At 32.4% G+C, this 27397-nt stretch overlaps 2 protein-coding genes across 2 annotated transcripts in view; one reads left to right on the top strand and one right to left on the bottom strand.

Annotated features, from left to right (window-relative positions):
- The first annotated feature begins 1634 nt into the window (after positions 1 to 1634).
- On the top strand, positions 1635 to 4630 carry LOC132723533 (uncharacterized). Its single transcript, XM_060708264.1, has one exon. It carries the CDS (start codon positions 1635 to 1637, stop codon positions 3630 to 3632), a length of 1998 nt encoding a protein of 665 aa, XP_060564247.1. The 3' UTR covers positions 3633 to 4630.
- Positions 4631 to 6273: 1643 nt separating this feature from the next.
- The window catches only part of LOC132723532 (type II inositol 1,4,5-trisphosphate 5-phosphatase-like), a 47695-nt gene continuing 26571 nt past the window's right edge, over positions 6274 to 27397 (bottom strand). Inside the window, exons 16-23 of the mRNA XM_060708263.1 lie at positions 22700 to 22810; positions 20515 to 20583; positions 18353 to 18478; positions 16975 to 17091; positions 12502 to 12586; positions 10840 to 10967; positions 10445 to 10556; positions 6274 to 9106 (exon numbers count right to left, since the gene is read on the bottom strand). Of these exons, the coding sequence (XP_060564246.1) occupies positions 8958 to 9106; positions 10445 to 10556; positions 10840 to 10967; positions 12502 to 12586; positions 16975 to 17091; positions 18353 to 18478; positions 20515 to 20583; positions 22700 to 22810 (897 nt within the window). The 3' untranslated portion in view covers positions 6274 to 8957. The remainder of the gene's footprint in view (positions 9107 to 10444; positions 10557 to 10839; positions 10968 to 12501; positions 12587 to 16974; positions 17092 to 18352; positions 18479 to 20514; positions 20584 to 22699; positions 22811 to 27397) is intronic.

The following is a 27397-nucleotide window of genomic DNA, read 5'->3' as shown; positions in this document are numbered from 1 at the left end:
TTGTGATTTGGAAACATATAAATTGAACAGACAGTTTATTAGGTTTTTACCTCAGTGGGAGAAGAAACAGACCAATGTTTTTGACGTTTCTTAATAGATAGAAACAATTTCTACGACCACATATGGAAAAGCTTTTAAGAGGCATCTGTAAAAGTCAAGTAAATCTAATACATCAGAAGAAATGGATTCATTTGCTGTAATCTTTTATTATAATACTTCTTTGAAATAGCCGGCAAAAATGAAAACAAATAAAAGTTTGATACTGGAAGAATGTGCTTGTATTTCTAATAAAATATGTCACACTCAGCTAAAGTTTTGTGATTTACCCTTTTATATAAAAATGCCCATATAAAGGTAAAATGCAATGAATGTTTTCCTTACTCATCAAATGAAAAGTTATAAAAATTTCTATGGGCCTTTTCAACGCTGGCATTTACACCTTTGAAAATATAATAACATGGATACTAATTGTTTTGATCTTAATGTTCATCAAAAAATGGACGGACATCACATGTTTGCTTAAAAACATTTTGAATTAATTAACACAAAACTATAGATCGTAACGATTGATTGACACTAAAACAGATGATAATAAAACTTACAATTTTGAATATTATAAATTGTCTGGAATGTAGATTCATCTTACCAACATACCGTACATAATACCGTGTATAATGTATTTATTATCTTTGAAATTAAAAGTAAAATCATCAAATATGATACTTTAAATTTGTTTTATGCCTTTGTGAAGCACAGTTACGATCTCAATCAGTATGTTTTAAATTAAGTTGACTCAAGTTTATATTTGAACCTAGGAACAAGACGTATTCTTTCTAGTCGGATTAAGGGTGTGTGTAAAAAATAGAATAATTAGTATATTCATAATGTTATATCGAAATCAATAATATGAAAATACCTTTTGTTTTTATGGTAAAATCTAAATTATAGAGAATTGTAAAAAACAAAGGCCCGCGTAAACTTGAGAAAAATGTAGTGAAAAATTTTATAACAATATTAAAGGGGTTTTTTCCCCTTGCCAAGCATTCATTTATTAATTAAAATCATATGGGTTTTCAATTTTGAATGCAGTCAACCGTAAAAAGGGTTTTTTAAAACCGGAGCCGTTAACATAAATGGAATTTTTAAACAGGGGAAACCAAGGTCATTTTAATACAATCTATCATAAAAGGGAATTTGGGACAAAAAATTTTATGAGTGTTTAAAAATACACTTCTTTTAAGTAAATAAATTTTACGTGAAAAAGGACCGAAGTCTATAAAAATTTAACCATAAAAATGCTTTTGGTGAAATAAGAAGAGTAAATTGAATAAAAAATTTCTGGTCTATTTTCATGAAAATAATTTTGGGAAAATTTTTTTCATGTTTATTACCCAAATGAGTAATAATGGACATGTTTTAGTTTTCTTTAAACTTATTTTTTGAATAGTTATGATCGAAGAAATAAACGAGTTTTCAGTACTTGGGTTTTCATTAACATGTAGAAGCCAATACAAGTTACGAAGCGAAAGTAACGAGTTAAATATAAAATTAGAGATTTATTTAATATACTTTATTATTCTTTCATTGTAATCATATTGTTTTTGTAGGGGAACATTTTTTTTAAAAATGGAACGATGAACCCACGAATAAAATGGTTGCTCGATGACACAGTAAACCATAGATCCGGTTTTCTTAAAGTTCCATTTATCAAGCTGTTGTGTTTATCTCTACTTAGGGGTTTTGGAACTGAAGCAACTTTATGCTTAAATAATCCGAAAGATATTGTAGAAAACTACAATCCAGAGGTTCGAGATTATGGCAGTACATCTTTGTACCTTGCTGGAAGTGCTGCACAGGGGTTTTATCTTAATACCAATGACTTTTTAGATGCGAGAGACATTGATATAGTTTCCATTGTAAAGAAAGATGTCAGGAAAGAGTGTCAATTCGATAAAAAGCAAGTTTATGGTGGGCAAATGGAAGTGCAAAGCGACAGAGATAATGCCAGAGAATGTAAAGAGACTGCAAAAGAAAATGTAACTATGGAATCGCCACCATTTTATCTAAATATTGAGACATGGGAGGACACCTATCCTGGTTATGTTATGCTACGAAAATGTAGAAAAGACGAACTTCCGGTTCAGACCTCACTTTCACATCGTTACGTTAGCAGCGCGGAAACAGCAAGGTCGAGAACTGAGTATTGGGATGAAATGCAGTCTATCTTGGCTGATATTTTTAGATTAGGAGTCGACGATGAATGGGGAATAGATACTTTAGTTTATGAAGATGTCGAATCACAGGGTCCAGCGGCTAGCTCTATGTTTACAAACATTTATCTTGATGTTCAATTAAATGCAGACCTAGTATTTGCTTTGCCATATCCTGACTGGCCAGACATTGCAGAAGAATGGCGTAATCGAAAGACTCTTAGTGGGTGGCCAGGATTGAAACTAAAGCAGGACATTGTTGAGTCTGGCTGTCTTGTTGTGCCTAAGGGACAAAAAGGAAGCAGGGTAGAAGACTATGAATGGAGAATATCGTTTTCTTTAGCTGAGCTCAAATTAGCAAAATCACTGAATACCGTACAAAGGGAAGTAGTACATGTACTTAAGGCATTTCTTTCAGACAGACACGAGGAAGGATATACAGGCATTGAAGCGAAGCTTGACTCCTACTTCGTAATAAATCTGCTTTACACAGAGATCGAGCAAACTGACACAAATACATGGACTGAGAAAAATATTGCAGACATTATATTTCGTATCCTTGATAAACTAGAAATAAGCATAAGAAATAAAAATCTTCCTCACTACTTTATTCCAAAAAATAACCTTCTTCATAAGTTTTCATTTTCATCTGTGAAGCTCGGTAAAGGAGAGTTCACTTTGGGATATTTTGATGAAATGATGGACGTCGATGAATATATTGACTTTGCCCTTTATACAATCATGCGAGCTCGATATGACCCCTTAAATCAAATAATGTTACAGAAGAAGTACGTACAGCTGTCAGGGCATATACGGAGGGCAGTGTTTGGACCTCTAGTTACACAAGCAAAGTCATCGTGTAAAGTTGAAGGCGAAATGTATTTTCTGACAGTTTTCAAACTTGCTAAGGCCCATTTTATTCAGTTCAGGTTTAAAGATGCCTATATCTATATTGAAGACGCACTAAAATTTTATGCAAAATTAAAGAAGCCTGAATTATTGGAACATATTCATAAAGAATTGCAGCTGTTAAGGGCAGTGTGTACATACAATATTGGTAATCATATGCGTTCAATGTTACAGTTTGACGAAATTGAAAATGGTGTCAAACATATGAACATAGAGCAAAGGAATTTACACTCTGTGTATTTCGCTCGTTCAATTCTTTCATTGATGAAAAGGGGAACTATTACAGAAGAAAACACTTTTATCTCTAAAATAGAACATCTTTTTCAAAAAGTCAAAGATTCAAGTGTTGACATCTCCCCAGTTTTACACTTAGAAGTTGTGAACTATTTAATATCTGATGGTCGTTACGAGGATGCTGACGCAATACTGTCTAAAGTAAAAGTTTTTCTGGGAATTGAAGACATGATTGAAATGAATACTGCCTGTAAGAAATCACCAGGGAACAATATCTAGTGAGACGCAGATTGAATCCGACTTAGAGAAATTAGCAGATAATTTAGATGTACTGACTGACTCTTCAAAACACTCCGAGACAGAAACAATGCACATCCAGTCAGACGGAAATGACGATCCAAAGGATACATGTGATCAGATCCAAGGGAAAGTCATTCATGAAGAAAAACAATGTAATCAAAATTATGAAGAAGATGAAGGAACGGCAGAACAAATGGAAACAAATCTAGACAGTGAAAGCATGGATACGGCATCTGAAGACATTGCTGAACGCCCATTGCTAAATAGACACGATAATCAGGATTTACTCAACCAGTATGCTTTGGTGCAAGCCTTTAAAAACCTAGGATTGGAGAAACATGCCGAGAATGTTTTAGACAAACTGAAGAGGAAACTGCATGCAAGACACACAGAAAACAAAGACGTGACATTGGAAGCGCTTGATCATGACTACACGTTGTATATGTCTTACAAAGATGTAGAGACCGTGCCAGATGATTTAGAAAATCCGCTTATAATATTTGAAGATAGGATAGTATTTTCTACGGGGGATGAATTCATCATCGACGATGTGTTAAAATATATAGTCAAAGATTTTGGATATGTAAGAATAAGCCCACGTGATCTTTATTTCCATTACCGTATCCAGCTTTTAAAAGTTGCAGGGAAAATCCCGGAAGCATCGTCTCTGGTAGAAAATCTCGAAGATCAGGATCTGGTTGTCAGTCACTTAAAGAGTTTAGGAGAAGTGGAAAAGGCAGAAGATGCATCATTTTATGCAAGATTGGACAGAGATGGTGGAGGCAGATCTGTCTCAAATACATTGAAGCAATGGATCGAAAAGTTGTTAGAAGCGGCCAGAAAATATGAACTAAGAAATATGTACCTTGATTCAGTTTTTAAATAAATCTGATGTATCGTACAATTTTGATTCCTATTAAACTTGTAATATTTAGTGTCCATAGGAAACTTATGTCCCAGTTTTAGTTGCCTTTAAATTGGCATATTTACAATACATGTCTACATATTTCCTGAAGATAAAAGTGTGTTATTAATAAAATAAACAAGAGCCATGTCAACATGGCCATCCCCCGCCGAATGTGTTTGCTCATTGGAAGAAATGTAAATGTAGTAAAGCAGAATAATTCCATTTTAAGAGGTCTTATGGTAATGAAAACTGATGGCTATAGTGATAAAAGATTTGAAACCTATGTGAATACTGATGGCTGAAAATATCAAAGGGCAATAACGGAAAAATAAAGCAGGGTATGTTATCATTTTTGTGTGCTGCATCCCTCCTCAGTAAAATATATCCACCTATGAAGTTTCAAGTTGATACCTCAAATACTTTTTGAGAAAAAAATTGAATTCAAAAATCAAGTATGAAAAATAACAAAGGGAAATAACTCAAAAATAATAAAAGGTAGAGTTATCATTCTAGTGCACTGCACACCTCCTGAGTTAGATCAATGCACCTATGAAGTTTAATGTTGATATCTCAAAGGCCTTTTGAGTTATGATCTGGACAAAAATTATGCAGGTAGAGTTATCGTTCTTGTGCACTGCACTCCTCCTCAATGAGATCAACCCACCTATGAAGTTTCAAGTTGATACCTCAAATACTTTTTGAGATTAGCTCCGGACAAAATAGCATGAAAAAGAACAAAGGGCAATAACTCAAAAATTGTTTAGGGAAGAGGTATCATTCTTGCGCACAACATTCCTCCTCAATAAGATCTATTCCCCTATGACATTTCATGTTGATATCTCAAACACTTTTTGAGTTATGCTCCACTCAGGTGAAAAATTAAGTATAAAAAATAACAAAGGGTAATAACTCAAAAATTATGAAATGTAGAGTTATCATTCTTGTGCACTGCACACCTCCTGAGTGAGATCTATGCACCTATGAAGTTTCATTTTGATATCTCATAGGCTTTTGGAGTTATGCTCTGGACAAAAATCAATTTTGAAAAATAACAAAGGGCAATAACTCAAAAATTATGCAGGGTAGAGTTATCATTCTTGTGCATTGCACTCTTCCTCAATGAGGTCTATCCACCTATGAAGTTTCAAGTTGATAACTCAAATACTTTTAGAGATATGCTCCGGACAAAAATGTCGGACGAACGGAGACTATAACTATATCCCCCGCCGCCTTATCGGCGGGGGATAATAATTATTACAAATAAATTTCTTAAACCTAAGAACTATTACTTGTTGTCTTTTCCTTGTTGATTTATGTTCTCATTATTTTTGGGGCAACCGTGGCCAAGTGGTTAAGGAGAATAAAAATCTGGTGATTGCCTCAAGCCAATGTCCTGATTTTATAGTTCAGAATAGAACGTAAAATAACAATTTCATAAGTAGATATCAATGTACAGTTTTTTTTTCATGTTCTATTCCTCAAAAGAGTTAACATTAAGTCAAAAACCTATGCAATAAAATTATCTTGCTTGGGCTTTTGGAATGTCCATTACTAGTTTAAGGAATTTCATAATCAAAATACAAAGATTTGGCAACCAGCAATATAGCATGATCACACTGTACATATATAAAGGTAGGTTTGTCCGTATGTTGGTAGTATAGACATGAGTCAACACCCCTAGCATTCTAGGAGGTAATTGTAAACACAACATCATTCTGTTTCAATATGTTTATTAAGCTATTCCATATAGTGTAATCATGGTAACAAATGCAATTAAATATATCATTTCTATAAGGTGTCACATTCGAATAACAATCAATTAGCAACAATTACATATGCCTATTAGAACATGTATTAAATCCAGCTGTTCACTAGCTCACATTTATATGACAATCGGATAGAAACACAATGAGCATGAGACATTCATCTAGAAACATTAGCTTATGACATTCAGTTGTCCACCAATTCAACTAGACAATACAGGCTGTAACACATTTGTAAACATATGAAATAAAATATGAAGTAAATGATATTCAGTTGTCAACTGGTACGACTAGCGAGTAACACATTCACCTCCTTACAATATTTATGACGGCGTTTATTCATTGAACGCCGCCTTTCCTTGTTGATCTTGTTTATCATATTTTAGCTGTAAACACCTTCGCGCGCACGTCATGACATTGAGCTAGAAACACACTGACCAGCTCAAAACAATCAACCAATATCTCCTTTTATACACAATCACAAATTCACCGCCTTATAACATTTAGCTTGGAACAAATACATTACCTTATAATATACAATAGGTAAAAATGCACAAACCTTAAAACATTCAGCTTGGAAAAAAATATTCTATAAAATTCAGGTAAAGAATCACTAGCTTACAACAATAGGCCATTTAATTAAACAACTCATTGCATTGCACCTTCACTGTTTATGATTAATTAGAGAAAGATAGAAATCTTGTTCAAATTTATTCTAAATTCAAGGAAGAAATAATTACCAACATATACCAAAACGTACATGTGTCTTGTAAAATAACGAGTAATCATAGAGGGACTAATTGAACAATTGTTAAAACAAACAGAATTTAAATGATTACAAAACACCCGTTTAAAGAGTACATTCTGTATAGCATTATTATATGACATATTTGTGAAGCAACCACTTTCCTTCACAGACAATCAAAGCATATTCATGAGATTCATTAATGTCTCCAGAATCTAGTGGTTTTTATTCTATTCATGGCTTTCCCTGAATAGAAGAATACAGACAAATATATCAATTAATACACTGAGAGTAGGTGGGTTATTTAACAAACTACAACAAAAAAGACAAATAACTTTTTGGTTTTTATACAGCAGTAAGTAGTTGATAAATTTACTTAAAAGTTCATATCACATCCTTAAATTGGTTTTTATATTTAATTAAAATTGAAAATCAATTAGCTTTCTGATATCACTAAAATTTCAAAGTAGACAAATTTTATTGAAAATTTAAACTTGTTTCTTTTATTCAGTTAAATCAACCACTAATATCCTTTCTATCAATATCAGGTAATAACAATGAAAGCACTTGACAACATAACCGCCTATATATACAGAATAAAAATGAAATGTTCGGATAATGGTTGGCAAAATAATGTCTATCACAGATAAAGCTTAACAATACAGAAATAAAGGGTAAAAATATGAACGCCTCTGTACATAGAGATAATAAATAACTATCATGTACAGTAGCTGCAAATTGGCAGAAATATGAGGACATTCTCAGTCCTCTATTGAACAAAACTGATATACACTGCTTACAAATTAAGACTGAACACAACATCAACAAATACCTGCATATGTAAGACAACAATATCTAAAAGCATGCTTCGTAAATTTGGTGTTTCATGAGGAAATGATAAACTTTACCAATTACAATTGTAATCATTTATACAACAACAAACAAATAATGTAATACACAGAAATTACAGTATAGAGAACAAACAAGACACATAAGGAGTTCATTACAAAAATACATACAATACAAAAATACATTTTGTAACATATAAGTGTAATCTGCATTTCTCCAAGTGCAATTACTAGTATGTTATACATGTAGCATTAAATAACATCACAGAACACAACACAAACAAAATGGAATTTCTTCAATGGAATACATAAATATATGACTTATGGTACAAAGCTTTAGTTTTATAAAATGCATAATTTGATGTGTATCGATACAACTTGGAATGTATATGAAATTTAAGTGTAATTTATACCTATGATTACTGATACAATATGTATATTTTTCAAGGTGCTTGTTTTCAAACCCACTTAACTTACTAATACTACGAATGTTTACGACACTAATTGCGATTGTATATACAGCACCACGTCATCATATCAAGGGGGAAAAGTGTTTTTTAACAGTATAAAAACTTACTTAAACATGATGCTTTAAAAAAAAATACAATGTTTAAGAATTCAATTTTGTACACACTGCTATTTCACTGATATCTTTTTAAAAATATTTTTGACAAAACATGATTTTTCTTAACTTTTTTTTTATTTTAAAAGAGAACATTTTCTTTAATATAATCAGTGTAAACACATGTCTTATGCTGGATTGTACTTTCGCAAAAACATGTTAAAGTCCCTGTAAGATAAAAAATTTTATAACAGAAAAGGTTGTGGAATTTCAAAACAAATAATACTGAAATCTATTAAGTTTTCTCCATCATAAATAAGGTAAGAAACATGCTGATCAAGATTCCAGAGTGGTTTTGGCTTTTATGAACCAGACACTAAAAAAATCCTCCTGTTTCAAGAGTAGATGGACTCACAACTATGATATGACAACATCCTGTCTTATGTTATGATATTATTACTCAATATTATATATCATGTTCATTCATCATACTCATGTGCAAGGAAATGATATAAAAATGCTGCTTTCTTCATGTCCTCAGATCTGGCTTGGTGTCGACGTACATTCTTTGATACACTGGACAATCTCACTGGTGGCGGTCGCAAAAATACATCACCAAACATTTGAGCTGAAAAATAAACATACCAATATTTAAACGAAAAAAACAAATATGCATAATGACACTTGCACCTGTTAATAAGAATAATTACAGTTGGATCATTAAAAATACAAAACACAAACAAGAGTGCCACTGTAACAAAATATGTCATTGCAAACGCTCAGTATCACAATACATGTAGTTAACATTTACAATAAAATCCCTCAATACATGACGACATTTTAATTTTTTCTATCTGACCTTGGAACTATGTATGACCTTAACATTTTACACACAATACTATGCCTCCTGATGTACTTTTATGTCAATTTATGTAACAATAACTGAATACATGTAGAAGTTGCATTATGGACAAGTGTTTTCCACCAATTTCTAAATATGACCTTGACCTTTTAACCTAAAGACCTGGCTCATGTTTGCAACACTGCATGTTTGCAACACTTAGTCTCGTAACTGTGAACATTTGAGTCAAAATAAACTAATATCTCTATGTGCATATAGAAGATATGGTCCAGATAAATTGTCACAATAATTGAAAAACTTGCACAAATATTTTCTTTTTCATTTTTCTATTCCATTAACAAATGCCTAAATAATTACATTCTAAATGGAACAGAGAGGCACATGACAAGATCCAGAAAATAAAACATATCTGATACATTGTAATGCAGCGTATTTACTTGTCAGATGTAAATTATGTAAATTTAATGTTGTAAAATTCTAGTTAACATATATAACACAGGCAATATGTCTGCTATAAAATATCATGAGAGCTCAATCTGATCTCTTTATACATCTCAGACACAATTAGCATACAAACTCGGGGAAATTATGACTGGAATGGAGCATTTAATGCAATATATAGGCCACAATACAGACTGTGTATCGAAAAATAGTTATAAACTATCAGTCTATTTAATAACAATTTCTATAAAACAACATACAAATGTTTGTCACTTAGGACTTCATTATTCATGAAACTTGAGAGAAAGATGTTTTATTTTTTACATAGAACCTCCAAGGAGAGATAAATTCATTATAAATATGCTACTTAAATTTTGTTGCTCTATGGGGAAATACGCTGTAGATAGTAGTAGACTTTTAATTGAAAGTTATGATGATTATTCAGGGGACATAACTAAATGAAATTGCAAGAAAAATGTGCTCATACAAGTTCTCCCCCTTGGCATGTCTGGAAACATGGATTTTCATAGTTATTTATCAGAATCATGAAGAGAACTTCTATGCATCCTCAGTGCACCTTTAATGTATCATTGCACAATAAAGCAATTTTAATGAATGTAAAAAAAAACTTTTAAAATTGAAATATTTTCACTGTTTACTTACCTAAGTATTTTATTTCTAAATTATTATATTTAGATTCTTCAAGAAGCTGCCTAAGGAAGGCACACAGATATTTAAATACATTCCTGTGACAATCTGGTACTTTTGATACCACCTAAAAAAGATAACATTTAGAATATATACACATGAAATCTGCAACAAAGGCTAAAATTTACATTGATAAACAGAATTATTTGAAATTTACAAGAAATAAATAATGAGCAAAAACAAACAATCACATATATAACTTCCATTGATTTTGAAACAAGATGTCGAAAGTTCTGTACAGAATACATAATAAAGCAATAACTTAATCATTCAAATGACAATAAAATCGCCCCTTCTTCCAATTTGATAATTAATATTGTATTAAGAAGTAGAATGAATGTTATTCTTACCTGTTTACATAGTAGGTAATTGTTAGCACACTCTAAACAAGTTTCATAGAGACAATATGGGATGACCGGCTCTGCTAAGGCATCCAGGAACAGAACTAGAGCCTCCGCCACTGAATGTATACTGCCAGCTAATTATAAGTAAAGGTCATACAGCTTCTTCGGATGAAAAAATTCACTGTCATGATTCAAACCTTACAGCAGTGAGGGGCAAGTGATTTGAAGTCAACGACATTAACCACTTTGCAAAGTATGCCCCCAAAATATTTAAAAACTAGAGGATGCTTTTGTAAAAAAGCGCATGTCTCCCCCACTGCTGAGAATAACTGTGAATGGAAACAGGAATGGAAATGGAGATAAGATAATGTAAATACCCGGTAGTCACTTCAATGAAGGCTGTCTATGGATGGTTTCTATTGTTAAGGTTGTATGAGAAGATGCTTCCTAAACTGTTTGTTTTTAACCAGGTATTCAATTTTGAAAATCCTGGTTATTCAATCAGCGTATGGCAGGCGGGCGTCAAACGAAATTGCACTTGATGGTCATATCATATAAAGTTTCACAAATGAAATTAAATGAAATTGTGTCTGCTCCATAATTCTTCAAACCTTTGTGACCTTGACCTTTGACCTACTGACCCCAAAAACAATAGGGATCATCTGCTCTATAAGACCAATCATCCTATGAAGTTTGAGGGCTGTAGGTCAAAAGGAACTCTAGTTATCATCCGGAAACGAGAAATTGACCAACGGTCACTGTGACCTTGACCTTTGAACTACTGACCCCAAAAACAATAGGGATCATCTGCTCAATAAGACCAATCATCCTATGAAGTTTGAGGTCTGTAGGTCTAAAGGAACTCTAGTTATCATCCGGAAACGAGAAATTGACCAACGGTCAGTGTGACCTTGACCTTTGACCTACTGACCCCAAAAACAATAGGGATCATCAGCTCTATAAGACCAATCATCCTATGAAGTTTGAGGGCTGTAGGTCAAAAGGAACTCTAGTTATCATCCGGAAACGAGAAATTGACCAACGGTCACTGTGACCTTGACCTTGAACTACTGACCCCAAAAAACAATAGGGATCATCTGCTCAATAAGACCATTCATCCTATGAAGTTTGAGAGCTGTTGGTCAAAAGGAACTCTAGTTATCGTCCGGAAACGAAGAATGGACGGACGGACTGACAGACGGACGGACTGACGGACGGACAGGGCAAAAACAATATGTCTCCCCCTGAGGTGGGGGAGACATATTAATGTTGAATATTAATTGAATATAATTTAATGAGTTTTTATTTTCATATTTGTTATATAAATATTTTCACTTGAAGAATATCTTTAACTTGTTTTAATGACTTTAAAGATAAAATAGATGATGGAAATATGTAATATAGGCATAAATGTAAACTCTCCCACTTAAAGTGGGAGACTCCCACTTTCTGCAGCCGTATTTTCAAAGATTTTTCTTAAAATAAGGGGTATTTTGACAAGTTAAAGAAATCTCCCTAATTTTGATGTCAGAACTTCCTTCTTTGTTTATTGCAAATTCTTAAATCTCCCTTTTTTTTAAGAAAAATCTACCACTTGATCATCAAAAAAAGTTCACATGTATGAATATAGGTGATGACAATGTGTAAGACTATATTAATTAAGGATACGTAATGTTTCTGGCACCCCAGTATCAAGACAATCTCTAATCTGGTGTATCTCAGTGTTTAATCCTGGCTGCATGAATAAATCTTCCTGCAAAATTATACAAAATATTTGTTGGCTTTTATGTAATATAAACAATCATTTCATTGTGCGACCATCAAAAGTGAAAATTTATAAGAACAAGATATGTTTGTAAAACATGTATGCCCCCTATCAGCAGCCAATTATTCATGTGATAAGGTAATTATGCATGACTTCTGACCCAGTGATCAAACAATTAATAAGGGTTATCAAGTATCTACTGGTCATGACCTTGACCTTTGACCCCTTGACCCAAAACTCAATAGGGGTCATCTACTGGTCAAGACCAATCATCATACCAAGTTTGAAGTTCCTAGGCCTAAGCGTTTTTAGTTAATTGATCAGAAACCGTTTTTACTTACAAGGTCAATGTGACCTTGACCTTTGACCCCTTGACCCCAAAATCAATAGGGGTCATTTGCTGGTCATGACTAATTACCATGCCAAGTTTGAAGTTCCTAGGCCTAAGGGTTCTTTTATTATTGATTCCGAAACCGTTTTAACAATAACAAGGTCAATGTGACCTTGACTTTTTACCCCAAAATCAATAGGGGTCATCTGCTGATCATGACCAATCACTATGCCAAGTTTGAATTTCCTAGGCCGAAGCGTTCTTTAGTTAATGATCAGAAACCGTTTTTTACTTTACAAGGTCAATGTAACCTTGACCTTTGACCCCCTGATCCCAAAATCGAAAGGGATAATCTGCTGGTCATGAAAAATCACCATACCAAGTTTGAAGTTCCTAGGCCTAAGCCTTCTTAAGTTATTGATCAGAAACCATTTTTACTTACAAGGTTGATGTGACCTTGACCTTTGACCCCTTGACCAAAACTCAATAGGGGTCATCTGCTGGTCACCACCAATCATCATACAAAAGTTTGAAGTTCCTCGGCCTAAGCGTTTTTAGTTAATTGATCGGGAAACTGTTTTTACCTACAAGGTCAATGAAACATGACCTTTGACCCTTTGACCCTAAAAACAATAGGTCATCTGCTGGTCATGACCAATCACCATACCAAGTTTGAAGTTCCTAGGCCTAAGGGTTCTTAAGTTATTGATCGGAAAGCATTTTTACCTACAAGGTCAATGTGACCTTGCCCTTTGACCCCAAAATCAATAGGGGTCATCTACTGATCATGACCAATCACCATATCAAGTTTGAAGTCCCTAGGCCTAAGGGTTTCTTTCGTTATTGATCGGAAACCGTTTTTACCTACAAGGTCAATGTGACCTTAACCTTTGACCCCTTAACCCCAAAATCAATAGGGGTCATCTACTGATCATGACCAATCACCATATCAAGTTTGAAGTGCGTAGGCCTAAGGGTTCTTTTGTTATTAATTGGAAACCGTTTTTATCCAAGAGGTCAATGTGACCTTGACCTTTGACCCCTTGACCCCAAAATCAATAGGGGTCATCTACTGATCATGACAAATCACCATACCAAGTTTGAAGTTCCTAGGCCTTAAGGTTCTTTACTTATTGATCGGAAACCGTTTTTACTTACAAGGTCAATGTGACCTTGACCTTCGACCCCTTAACCCCAAAATCAATAGGGGTCATCTACTGATCATGACAAATCACCATACTAAGTTTGAAGTTCCTAGGCCTTAAGGTTCTTTAGTTATTGATCGGAAACCGTTTTTTGCTTACAAGGTCAATGTGACCTTGACCTTTGACCCCTTGACCCCAAAATCAATAGGGGTCATCTACTTGTCATGACCAATCACCATACCAAGTTTGAAGTTCCTACGCCTAAGGGTTCTTTAGTTATCACTCGGAAACCATTTGGTCTACGGACCGACGGACCGACAAGTGCAAAGCAATATACCCCCTTTTCTTCGAAATGGGGGGCATAACAAGATATGTTTGTAAAACATGTATGCCCCCTGTTGGCAGCCAATTAGTCATGTGATCAGGTTTATTATGCATGACTTCTGACCCAATGAACAAACAATTAATAAGGGTTATCTAGTATCTACTGGTCCATGACTAGTCACAAGGTAATAATTTAATTGTGCCCTATAGGTTGTGTGCAGCAATTTTAGTTATTACAAATCTTACCAAATAATATATGCATAAATTTTTATGAATCATGTAGGCCTCAGTTAATGACAGCCAAGTTGTTATATTACATAAGAACCTTCAAATGTGTATACCAAAAGCATTTTTAGCTTTAATATAAAATATATCAATCAAGGCAACTTGAGTAGTTGAGTTATTGGTCAGAAACTGTCATTAAGTACAAGGTCAATATGACATTGACCCCTTGACCCCAAAATCAATAGGGGTCATCTACAGGTCATGACCAATCCATCATACAAAGTCTGAAGTTCCTAGGCCTAAGCGTTCTTTTAGTTATTGATCGGAAACTGTTTTTACCTACAAGGTCAATGTCACCTTGACCTTTGACCCCATGGCCTAAAGCTCAATAGGGGTGATCTGCTGGCAATGACCAAATATCATACCAAGTATGAAGTTTCTAGGCCTAAGCGTTCTTTAGTTATTGATCGGAAACCGTTTTTACCTACAAGGTCAATGTGACCTTGACCTTTGACCCCTTTACCCAAAAAATCAATGAGTCATCTGCTGGTCATGACCAATCATCATACCCAAGTTTGAAGTTTCTAGGCCTAAGTATTCTCTAGTTATTGATTGGAAACCGTTTTTTACCTACAAAGTCAATGTGACCTTGACCTTTGACCCCTTGAACTAAAATCAATAGGGGTCATCTGCTGGTCATGATCAATCACCATACCAAGTTTGAAGTTCCTAGCCCTAAGGGTTCTTTAGTTATTGATCAAAAACTGTTTTTACTTACAAGGTCAATGTGACCTTGACCTTTGACCCCTTGACCCAAAGCTCAATAGGGGTCATCTGCTGGTCACGCCCAATCATCATACAAAGTTTGAAGTTCCTAGGCCTAACCGTTTTTAGTTAATTGATCGGAAACCGTTTTTACCTACAAGGTCAATGTGACCTTGAACTTTGACCCCTTGACCCCAAAATTAATAGGGGTCATCTACTGATCATGACCAATCACCATACCAAGTTTGAAGTTCCTGGGCCTAAGGGTTCTTAAGTTATTGATCGGAAACCATTTTTACCTACAAGGTCAATGTGACTTTGACCATTGACCCCAAAATCAATAGGGGTCAACTACTGATCATGACCAATCACCATACCAAGTTTGAAGTTCCTAGCCCTAAGCCTAAGGGTTCTTTAGTTATCACTCGGAAACCATTTGGTCTACGGACCGACGGACCAACGAACGGACAGACCGACAAGTGCAAAGCAATATACCCCCTCTTCTTCGAAGTGGGGGCATAACAACTAAACATGCTTGACCCAAGATTTAATGATCTTCTATCAATGACCAACTTAATGATCAACTTTTTCTATCTATCTTATCTGTAGATAAAACATATAGCAAAGATCAAAATAAAACTAAATTGTATATCTATGAATTGGAGAAAATGAATCTGTAAATTATTGTTTACTAGTAATAAGTAATCTATTTGATTAGTAAGTAAATGTAATAAGTGATCTCTGTAACTTTAAAATCTACCAATCATTACAGTAGAATATTGTAGTTAGCTTAAAGTACAGACGATAAAAACCAAACTGAATAGTGGTAACAACAAATACCCCCTAAAGACATGAAATTGCCAAAGATTAGCTTTCATTTATCACACAATTTGTACCATAGAATTACATAAAGTGTAAAAACCTATGTCATATTCAACGATAAATCTGTTTATCTCGGAAATGGCAACATTAAGTCTAGACTAAGCGACCAGAGGGTGAAGCAAAATTACTGAAATACTAAAGTAAGAACTCATTAACTGTATTGCATAGGTCCACTGTGATTGCTGTACATCATTTCTACCACTAATGTGTATTGTATCTGATACAATGCCATGAAAAATATTTCTTAACAAGGCTTGATGTTAACTATACAACACTGAAATCATTCACTCAGCAAGTTTAATCTGTTAGGATGCTCCCTGCAGGTTATTTAAGGCATATAAAATTGAGAACTCCAAATTGAACTTTCAAAATTACATGACTTTATATAGTTTTATTGAGACAGATTTCTGAATTTAACGGAGAAAAATGTCATTTGAATAGAGGAAAATAAGACACAATGTCTAGAAGATGCTAGTTTACATGTATCATAACACAACCTCTAACCCAGATATTGTTAAACTCTACTAAAAACTCAATATAAAATATGTTCATAATGCTATCACAGCATTTTGAACACAGATTTATTTCTTTAAACAAGTATAGAGAAGATTATTAACCTAATTTGAAACATAAATGCAAATCAGGCACACTACTGTACTGCTGTACAACATTAGCTTGATTCTTATACAGTAGTATAAACAGACCTGGTGTCTACCATACTGCCATATATGATCCACAAGTCGGAAGATCTCCTTTGGACAGGCATATAGTCGGACACCTTCCTTCAAAATGTCTACATGATCTAAACTACCCGGCCTTTCCTGAAATAATAAAACATTTATGATTTTATTTCATCAAACTTCATTCAAAAACTGTATGTGAATTCATCCAAAAGTTACATCTACTTTTAAGTTAAATACAGCACAGCTTTGATTCCCAGTGATGACAAAATCATTGTTGACCATGCATGTTAATGGTACACTCAAGAAAAAAATATACAAAAGGTATAAATTTATTTCTTTGACAGTGTATTTAAATAATATGAAGTAAAATTCAATTAGTACATTTATTTCTAATATATGTACAAGCAAGTATATACATTTTGTAGGCATACTCAGTTTATTTGTATCAAATACTTAAAATAAAGGTTTTAAATAAATTTTCTTTTAAAATTCTTTGTACCATTATGTATGTTTAAAAATTTAAATGGTATAGTGTTGGTTTTGAAAAAATTTTCCAAACTCTCCCTTTTAGATTGTAAATTTGGAAAAACTCCCCATCTTAAAGTGACCCTTTTTTTTTAAAAATTCATGGAAAAATTTTTTAGCCCTTAAATGTAAAATTGGATATTCACAGAAAAATCCCTTTTCCCCCTTTTTGTTTAAAAGTTTACATAAACTGCATATGTTTAGATGAAATTACAATTCTAAGTTGCTAATACACTATTCATTGAATAAAACATCTGGCAAATTTTTACCTGAGAAACCTAAAATCATCATCCAGCAATTACATCTTCTTATCTAATAATCAGTGCCTATCATTTTACATTGCATATTCAATATTGTTTAACTTAGTAAATGCATATTGAAATCAAATTAAATGGTATGCATTTTATCTTTATGTAAAAATTAGTTGTGTGAAATTAATTCACATATTAATACATGTATATGATATTTGAGCATGATTTATCTTTTTTATTTCACTTCCCTTTGTAGAGTTTTCATTACTCAGTTATGTATCAAGTATGAAATATGACTACTCCCAGTGGGGGAAATAAATGAATCTTGTCAGACTGTGAGAATACATCTTAAAATAACAATAATATATGCAAGAGCAAACTTTTTACAATATCAATTTCAATACATGTACTTCCTCCAATATCTGTTGTATTTAAAGTCACACCAACACTTTGAATATCATATGACAACATGTCTGTATAGATTATAAAGGAAACCTATATGCTTCTGTATTATATTACAAAGTCATGTGATCTACAAAAAGCTTGACACTATGGTGGTATCATTATTATTTATGTGTTTGTATTTAAACAAGAAAAGGAAGATGAAATGAGTCATATCTTACAAGATCCACCAGTTGATCTGTGGGAACTTCTCGTATTGGACCATGCATCTGTACAAGAGCTTCTATTGATGAACCAAAACTACTTACAATATAGTTACCCGTTATTGGAATGTACATAAGGTTAAGGTGTCATACAGAATATGTGATTAGTTATACATATGGATCCAAATAGACTCATTAAATTAAGTGTAAGACTAATAAAAGTGTTGGAGCACCATAGTAAATACCGTATTCTGGCATATACCAGACAAGTCGCTTGAATAATCAAAAGCTAAAAATCTCGCCTTTCCATCCAACAGAATAGAGTTTAAAACATCTATTTCATCTCATAACACCAATTATATATATAGAATAATGAGTGAAGAATGTAAGAATCGGTGAAAAAAGTGCTATTTTTTCCATTTTGTGATCATGATTTTTTTAAGCATCTAGAGGTGTTGCTCCAACAGTGTAGTTAGTTAAATCCTTAAATTAATTGGTAGTCATCATGCTTGCACTCAGAAATAGCAAATTTGAAATAATATAAATAAAAGTCTTTATTACTATAACAGTCCTTCAAAATAACTACATATTTCAAAAATATTATTAATAAAAAAGTGTTTTAAAAATTTGGGAAAACCCTTTTTAAAAGAAAAAATTGTGTTAAAAAATTTAATTTTTAAAAAAGTAGAAAATGATGTTTTAAAAACATTTAAGGGAAAAAAGGGTCTGCAAAATGTTTTAGTAATTTGAAACAATGAATTTTTTGAAACAGGGTTTTTTTAAAAAAGGGTAAAGAAAAAAAAACTTTGCCCCCATGAAGATGCATCACAAGAATATCTTCTATTTTTTCATGTCCACAGTTGAACCTGTATGCTAATGTTTTATCTACAGTCACCTCTAAGCTTATCTCAGTACTGTATCCTGTCAATATATAATAAATAATATACACTGTCTTAAAGTTGAAGATGAAGACCAGTTCTAACCATTTTTAATATTAAAAATCAAACCCTAATTTTTTTATTGGGCCCCCCTTTTAAAACCCTTTTTTCATGCTAATCAAAATTTTAAAAACATGAAAAAATTCAGTTTTAAATTTTTTTAAAAGGTAACTTTTTTAAAAATGTTCTTAAAAGGCCCATTTTTTATATTATAAAAGTTTAAAAAAACTAAATTTAAATTTAAAAAATAAATTTAAACCCGGTGGTATTTACAGTTTTGAAATGGGGGGAATTTCAGCCCCAAAGGTTTTTCAGTAATTTAATCTTATCCAAAAATTTTTAAAGAACCCCAAAAGGCACAGGGAAACCCAAAAAAAAAAATGAAAAATTTAAAAAAACCCTGAGAACCCCCAACCAAAATTTTAAAACAAATTTATTAAAAAATATTTTTTCTGAACTACCAAAGTGAAATTTGCAGATAATCAGGGTGGTAGAAAAAGAAAATTAAAAAACAATATATTCAACTAAACCCAAAGTGTTCATTGTACCTTGTGCCCTCATTATATATTTTTTGACTGCAAAAAATTTTTGTTCTCGAAAAGGGGAAGTGTCAAAAAACCTTTTCCTTGCCCTTTAAAAAAAAAAGGGGGAAACTAATGGTTAACTTAGTCTTATTCCTTGTCAATTGACAGAAAGGACAAGGATTTTACACATAGTGCCATTGAGACCTTTGACCTAATGACACCTTTGTCAATAAGGGTCAGCTACTAGTCATGACCAACTTAACCCTAGAACTACAGGCAAAAGCATTCTATAGTAATTAAACTGACAAGATTTCAGTGATCAAGTGACCATGACCTTTGTTCTACTGACCTCAAACTCATCTCCACAACGAATCTTTGGACTATAGACTATAGTGTTCTCTTTACTTGTAGGACAAGCTTTAAAAGGTCAAGGCCATGGTGACATTGACTTTGAACCTAAAAAAATCAAAAGAGGTCATATTCTTGTCATGACCAGCGTCCATAGGCAATGTTACTATGGAATTATATAAACCATAGCTTATTGCTTGGACAAGGAAGGGGTAACATACATATGTACAGAATGACCCCATTACAGAATGCCAGGACTGCATGTGGATAATATAATGCATGCCATTGTAATACAAATGATTGATCTGAAAATAAACTGTTACAGTCATGAGATACATATTACAAATTATTAACATTTAAATAAACATACCTGTCCAATATTAGCCACTGCAAGAATCTGTTCCTGAGGTTGAGAAAATTTAACATCATGGAATACAAACTGGAAATATACAACAATAAAGACTTTTATTTAATTCTAACAGCAACGACAAAGAAAGGCAACAGCAAACAACAATCAAAGAAAATAATAGAAATATCTTATTGAAAACACCAAGAATCTTATTACTTTTAGTCATAACAACTCATGCATAAATAAAAGTCACCGGGAAACAAAAAAAAAGTGAATACAAACTTAAATTTTGATTCCCAGACCTGATTTCTCCCCCCACCCCAACTCAAAATATGTCACTTGAAAGTCTCTACCAGTCTCTATCGGTCATGTCTAACAATGTAAATGAACAATTTATAACAATACCTACATTATTTTAAACTTTATAAAAGGTAGAAATACATGTTTTTTCTTCCTTAGATTTTGAAAACACAAAAAGAAAAGAAAAAGAGAAAAGAAAAAAAAACATTTTTTACTCAATGAATACCTTAACATTTTAAGCCAGTATCATTTTGGCTTGATGAAAAAAAAATCAACATCTTATATACAGAAATAAATAGATAACATGTTAAAGTACTTGATGTGTAACTATGTCAAGTAGCTTATATGAAAAAATTGTCAACATAGTAATTAAATGAACAATATGAAATTATCTCTATATCAGACAAGTGTTTTTTGACAACTGTTTTATACTTTTTGATTTCTCTAACAGCTACACTTTTAAATAAAATTTTGAAATAAAACATACAAAGAATTTGTTAAAACTTTAACTAATATTATTTCAAAACAGGCCTACAATTAATGAGAAGATTTTGTTGTCATGAAAACAAGAGTTACATATCAATGTCCTGTTTAATGAAAAACTAAGAGAGAACCACTAGAAATGGTGTCTTTAATATTTCTAATTCTATAGTAAACTAAAATAGCAGGTTTTGTTAATATATCTCATACTCGTGAGCTTGTAGATTTAAAGGCACATTATGCCTAGAAACAAACGAATATTTCTACTTCTTTAGAATGGGCAAATATAAGTATTAAGCTTTGGTATATGAAAGACTAGTGCTAATTTTGAAATTATTTGTCATAAAGAAAAGTAGCAAATTGTGAACAAAGAAGTATTTAGACTTCTATACAAAATACTAAATCACTATAACTGAGCTAATTGCTAAGAAGCAACAGAGAAAAAAGATGGTTTAGATGATTAGCAAATTAGTAACTTTTTCAAAACTTTAAAAGTACATCAAATATAAAAAGCTTTTGAGAAATAAAAATTAAAACATTTCTAAGGCATAATGGGCCTTTAAACTTTTTATATGAAGATAAAAAAATTACTGTGTGTAATTTATTATCATGCATTGTTAATGGATGCTCATATTACGTTCACATTATCTCATACTGCTGAAAAACACTTGATACAGTCTGCACATGATAACTTTATCATTCAATTGTCTATTTACCATTGAAAATTCTTTCTTTTTTTATTTGTCTTAAACAATCACTTTTAGTGATTCATTTTTAAGCATATAAAAAGGAACTTAACGCTATAATTTACAATGAATCATGAATGAAAATCATGACATGTTCTTGGTCAATCCTATTTCAATGATAAATTATTGTTATGTAAACAAATTGTATTTTAATGCTGCATTTTACAGTGTCATACAGCCACTACAAAGACCATATATTGATATAACTTAAATAAATGTAAGTTCAGTAATCCAGAAAAACATATTTAAAAACAATGTCATAAAATATGTGGAAAATTTAATTAAGTCTATAATGTATGAAATAGAAGGTAGTCAAATTCAAAAATAAGTGTGACATTGTCACAAAATAGAGGTAATAATTAAATCCATCCATGCATGTTGAAGATAAGATTGGTACAAAACTATTGTCCTCACACCTAACACCAGGTGTGATCGACCATTTTTTTCCAAATGGACATATAGAAATAAGTTTTGTATAAAGTATATCATGTTATAAAATTTATGCAGCATCACTAATTAGCAAGGCAACTTATTCAAGAAATGAAGAACTTTAAAAGTAACTTAATGGCAAAGACAAAAATGTACCAAGTTTAACATGTAGGCGCTGAATAAATATAAATGATTGTAGTCAATCAAACTACAGTAAATGAGTACATTAAGTATAAGAAATAAGAACAAACCTCTTTCTGTGCCAGCGTGACCTGAGGTAGATAGTCATTCTCTAGTCTGTCTAATTTCTTCATGATATCTTCATACACCTTCTTGTAACGCTGTCTCTCTACCACTTTGATCTAACAGGAAGTTAACATATCTCAAATATTAGAACATGATTAATACCAACAATAGGCCAGATAATCTAAATATTGATTTCTCAGGCACTGCTAAATATTAACCTATTGCCGAAAGCTTAATAAAATCTTACTTGAGATCTTTTACCTGGAAACATTCCAAAAGTAAGGCTCAAACATACACCCCTGGGCGTAGAGGCTGACATTATTAGATAAGATACTTGCACATATATATTTTATATATAATCCATCTACAAATTAAAACCACAACATTTTGGATGCATACCATTGTACTATAAACAGCAATAAAGATAATGAAATAAGAAATTAATACTTCAGCCTTTGATAATTTAAGACTGTAAACACTTTGTTATACCCCATACTGCTAGGTATTTATTTACTAAAACATCTGTAATTTACTACTTTTATTATGTAATCATAAACCACAATCGTTTTTGTAGATAAGAGCTATTTTGTTTGATAGATATTTCTCGCACAAAAAAATAAAACAAGTTCTTATTGCAGTTTGATAACATTAATTCAAACAAGCAAAGGAATCATAAAATCAAATACACTTCCCATAACATTTCAAACATCAAACTGTCTTATGAAAATCTTATATACCAACATTTATGCAGTATCTTACACAGAAGTTGATGGAATTTATTTATTTTATTATTGTTATAACAGTAACATCAGGTTACTCATAAAAGTTTACTGAATTGTACTCCCTGGCTCCAAAATTAAGTTTAAACCTATTTTTTACATTTGAAGTATAGATCTAATATACAAATGTACAATGCAAGACTGAATTAGTGATATTTTTTTATATCTTGTTACTATTTATGTATTATTTTTCACTAAGATATGAGTTTACATATTATACTAATCTATATGCTTCATACTTTTTAAAAACATAAAACATTTTCCGATGATAGTCCTGCCTTCATAGTTTTTTTCAGCCTATAACTAAATGAACTTTACTTACATGTAATTTTCACCCTGCTTAATTTGTATTGTTTTTGAATATAGGTATGCATATGAATAGTTTAAAGCCTTTATTAATATCAAAATACTAAAATTATCTTAATCAAGAACACAAACGATTTTTGAAAAAACAACATCTATTTAACATAAAAGTATGGATTAAAATCAGGGACTGTTTAATTTTGACAAAATATTTGTTATCCCAAACTTGGCAAAATTTAATGTGGGTTTTTCCGAGCTTATTCACCCATAGAAACTTTTACTGTTATAGCTTCATGGTGTACTACTACAGTAAACTCCGCTTATAACGATATTCAGGGGACATACAAAACTATATCGATATATCCGAATATCGTTACAACCGAATTTCTGTACGGTGTGTAGCTTACTGACGATGCACTGCATCGTTCAACATGTATAAGCAGTAGCATTACATACTAGACATGTGACAATCATGTACTTACGACAAAACTTTATTCTTTTTATGCATATCAATGTTGAATGCAAAAAAATCAGTTGCACATCAAAATAAACACAAAACTGACATAAACCGAAAGTAATATGTACACAGGTACTGGTAACCTTACATTGGCTTAAATTTATACACTGTAAAAAAAAAACGTCAAAATTAAATTGCTTTTTTAACTATTTACACTCATGGGTAAATCTTGTTTAAGTTTTGTTCATGTACAAAGACATTCACTGTCGGAAAAAATCAGTTAATTTTGTCTGCTTTTTGGCTTTCCTATTTCAACTGAAAATTTCTCAAGTTCATGTAAACATCCGAAAACAGAATCACACGAATCAGACTTAGAAAGAACAAAGCGTCTGCAAGTGTCTATAGCATTAAGAAACTCATTCATGGTGGGTGGGGGGTCATCAACAGTCTCAGAATCACTCTCTTCGTCACTCTGCGACAGGGTTTCAGCGGGTTTCAATTTTTGCTGTACCTCCGCTATTATATCGCTATCGGACTTCTGCTCAACGGAGACAACATTCTCATCGGCATTTATGTAATCATCAAAAGAAATGTTTTTGTCTATGTCACTGAATACTCTAAGGCGATTCCATTTCGATGCCAATTCAGCCAGTGGAATGTCATCGTCCTCGAACTCGTCTGTGTCAGACGAATCGGAAACATGCCCCTGCGGGGTCGCATTAATTTCATGCTGTGCTCGATTCATAAATCCAGCCTTTCTAAAACAATTCTGGATACACGTCGGTGTTACATCTTTCCATGCCGCATAAAACCATTGTATGGCTTTTAGAATGTTAATCTGTTTATCGATATGTTTGTCTAGACAAGAAATAATATGGTCAAGGACACATGACCTGTAATGTCTTTTGAATGAAAAGATAATCCCTTGATCACAGGGCTGTAACTTAGATGTAGTGTTAGGTGGGAAAAACAACAGTTTTACAGCTTTTAATCCCTCGATTTTCGGATGGGCCGGGCAATTATCAACAAACAATAGAATAGATCTTTTCTCACGTGTCATACGTTTGTCAAGTTTTTTCACCCAACTAAATATAAATAAATATTTCTGAGTTCATCCAAGCACGACGATTAGCTTCGTAATCTACCGGCAAACTTTTAACATTTTTAAAACATCTAGGATTTTTGAATTTTCCGATTATCAAAAGTTTAAGTTTATCAGAACCGTCCATATTTGCGCCGATAAGCACTGTGATTCTGTCCTTGCTTTGTTTGCCTCCAAAACATTTTGTTCCTTTTACTTCTAGTGTTTTATTTGGGGTCATTTTATAAAAAACGCCAGTTTCATCGATATTTTAGACATTTTTTGGTTCATAGTCCTTGATCAAACTTGGAAGTTTTGATTGCATCCAATTTTCAAACAGCGCCATTTCAATGTCTCTATTACTGGCATGACGCATTCGTTTACGGGCTGGGCTGAACGACGTAGTCTCGTATGCATTGATGACAGAATCTTTATTTTTCCAGATTGAACTTAATGTGTTTTGTTTAATTCCAAAATCGTTTGCAATGTCCTGTTTTTTACGTTTACCAAGATTAATCTCTTGAATTAATTTATATTTAGTTTCAATATCCAAAATTTTTCTTTTTCGTTTTTCTGACATGTTCACTGTTTTAGCTACATGTACATGTATAACTTATTTACAACGAAAATTGTTATTTAAAGGAAACAATAAAAGGAAAAAACCATGCTTTTATTTTTTGAGATGAATTCACCTGTATTGAGAACAAAACGGTAGTTACGTACGCACAGAACATGTTCCGCATCATTGTATTTAATCAAGCAGATATTTATGCATTAAAACAAGCGGACCGAGACCGCTCTTCCACAACAAACTTGTGCAGCAAATTATCGTTTTAAGAGGTAATATATGTGCGTTGGGGTTGAAAATCCACATCGATATATCCGAAATATCGATACATGCGATATCGATATATGCGAGGATGCTTCCGTTAGGTTATAATGGAAGTTGGCAGGGACCAAGACAAACATATCGATATAACCGATATATCATTACAAGCGATATCGATACAGTTGGAGTTTACTGTATTTACAATAGATGAGTCAACCTGATACTTTTATTTTCAAAGTTGTAACTGTTAAAGTTTGTATGTAACCCAAGATAAGCTGGTAATATTAGCAGTGTGTATTGATTGTGTCATTTCAAACACCTTTTGCCCATAATTATAATACTGTAAGTCGTACAAATATGTTAGTAAGTAAGTATAAAGTCTATTTACTTTAAAATATTATTACTAACAACATTAAGATTAGCTTCATAGTTGAACAGTTTATGTGCATGTTTATCCTGATAAGTTTCATATCATTTTCACTGTTATTTAAATAATCTATTTGGTTTAAAATATATATATAAGCATGTTAAGTTCATCATATAAACAATGAACACTTTTTATTGTTTGTTTCATTCATTAAAAAAACATGTTACGGTGTCATATTATTTGCTAATCTTTCAAGTATCCAAATGTCATGTTTACAAAATATCAACTGATGTTCATGATTTGTAACTCTGATATTACCTTTGATATTAAGGATCAGCAACATTATTGCCTATTTATGACAGTGCCAATTCTAATGGGAATCCAATGAGTATTGTTTTGACATGATGGAAATGGATATATTTTTTACAAGATTTATGTACATGTATGTCTGAACCAAAAACTTGTGTACAAAATTTTAGATCATTCCCCGCCCAACAATGTTTTCCAGATTTATATTTCTTATTCACGAAGGCCCAAAAAAGAAAAAAACATTTCATGCTTTTAACATTTGTAAAACAAAACTTCCTTTTTATTGAAAATTATTATCACTGGCTTATAACCCAAGAATTGTAGAACTCAGTAATTTAAATTCCATCAAAACACTGATCCTTTAAAGTGAAAATCAAAATAAAAACTGTCAGTAGGACAGCACTGGACAACTCTCACTGATTAATATAAACAAGAGCCTGCACAATGTAGGAATTGCCTAACATATAGGAAGATTTCATTCAAAATACAGGACAAAGTTACAAATTTTGGATACCGATAGTGAATCAGGAAGTTTGTATGTTCATAAAGGGCCATCAGGGCCAAAACACCATTTTTGG

The sequence above is a fragment of the Ruditapes philippinarum genome, unplaced genomic scaffold (genome assembly GCF_026571515.1).
Source record: "Ruditapes philippinarum isolate M1 unplaced genomic scaffold, ASM2657151v2 ctg169_1_1_1_1, whole genome shotgun sequence".
NCBI lineage: Eukaryota > Metazoa > Mollusca > Bivalvia > Venerida > Veneridae > Ruditapes > Ruditapes philippinarum.
Note: the sequence above shows the minus strand (reverse complement) of the source record. Positions and strands in the feature narration are given on the sequence as shown.

What these genes read in the sequence shown, in the direction of transcription:
- LOC132723533 (XM_060708264.1), top strand. Translation starts at nt 1,635, where the DNA reads ATGAACCCACGAATAAAATGGTTGCTCGATGACACAGTAAACCATAGA.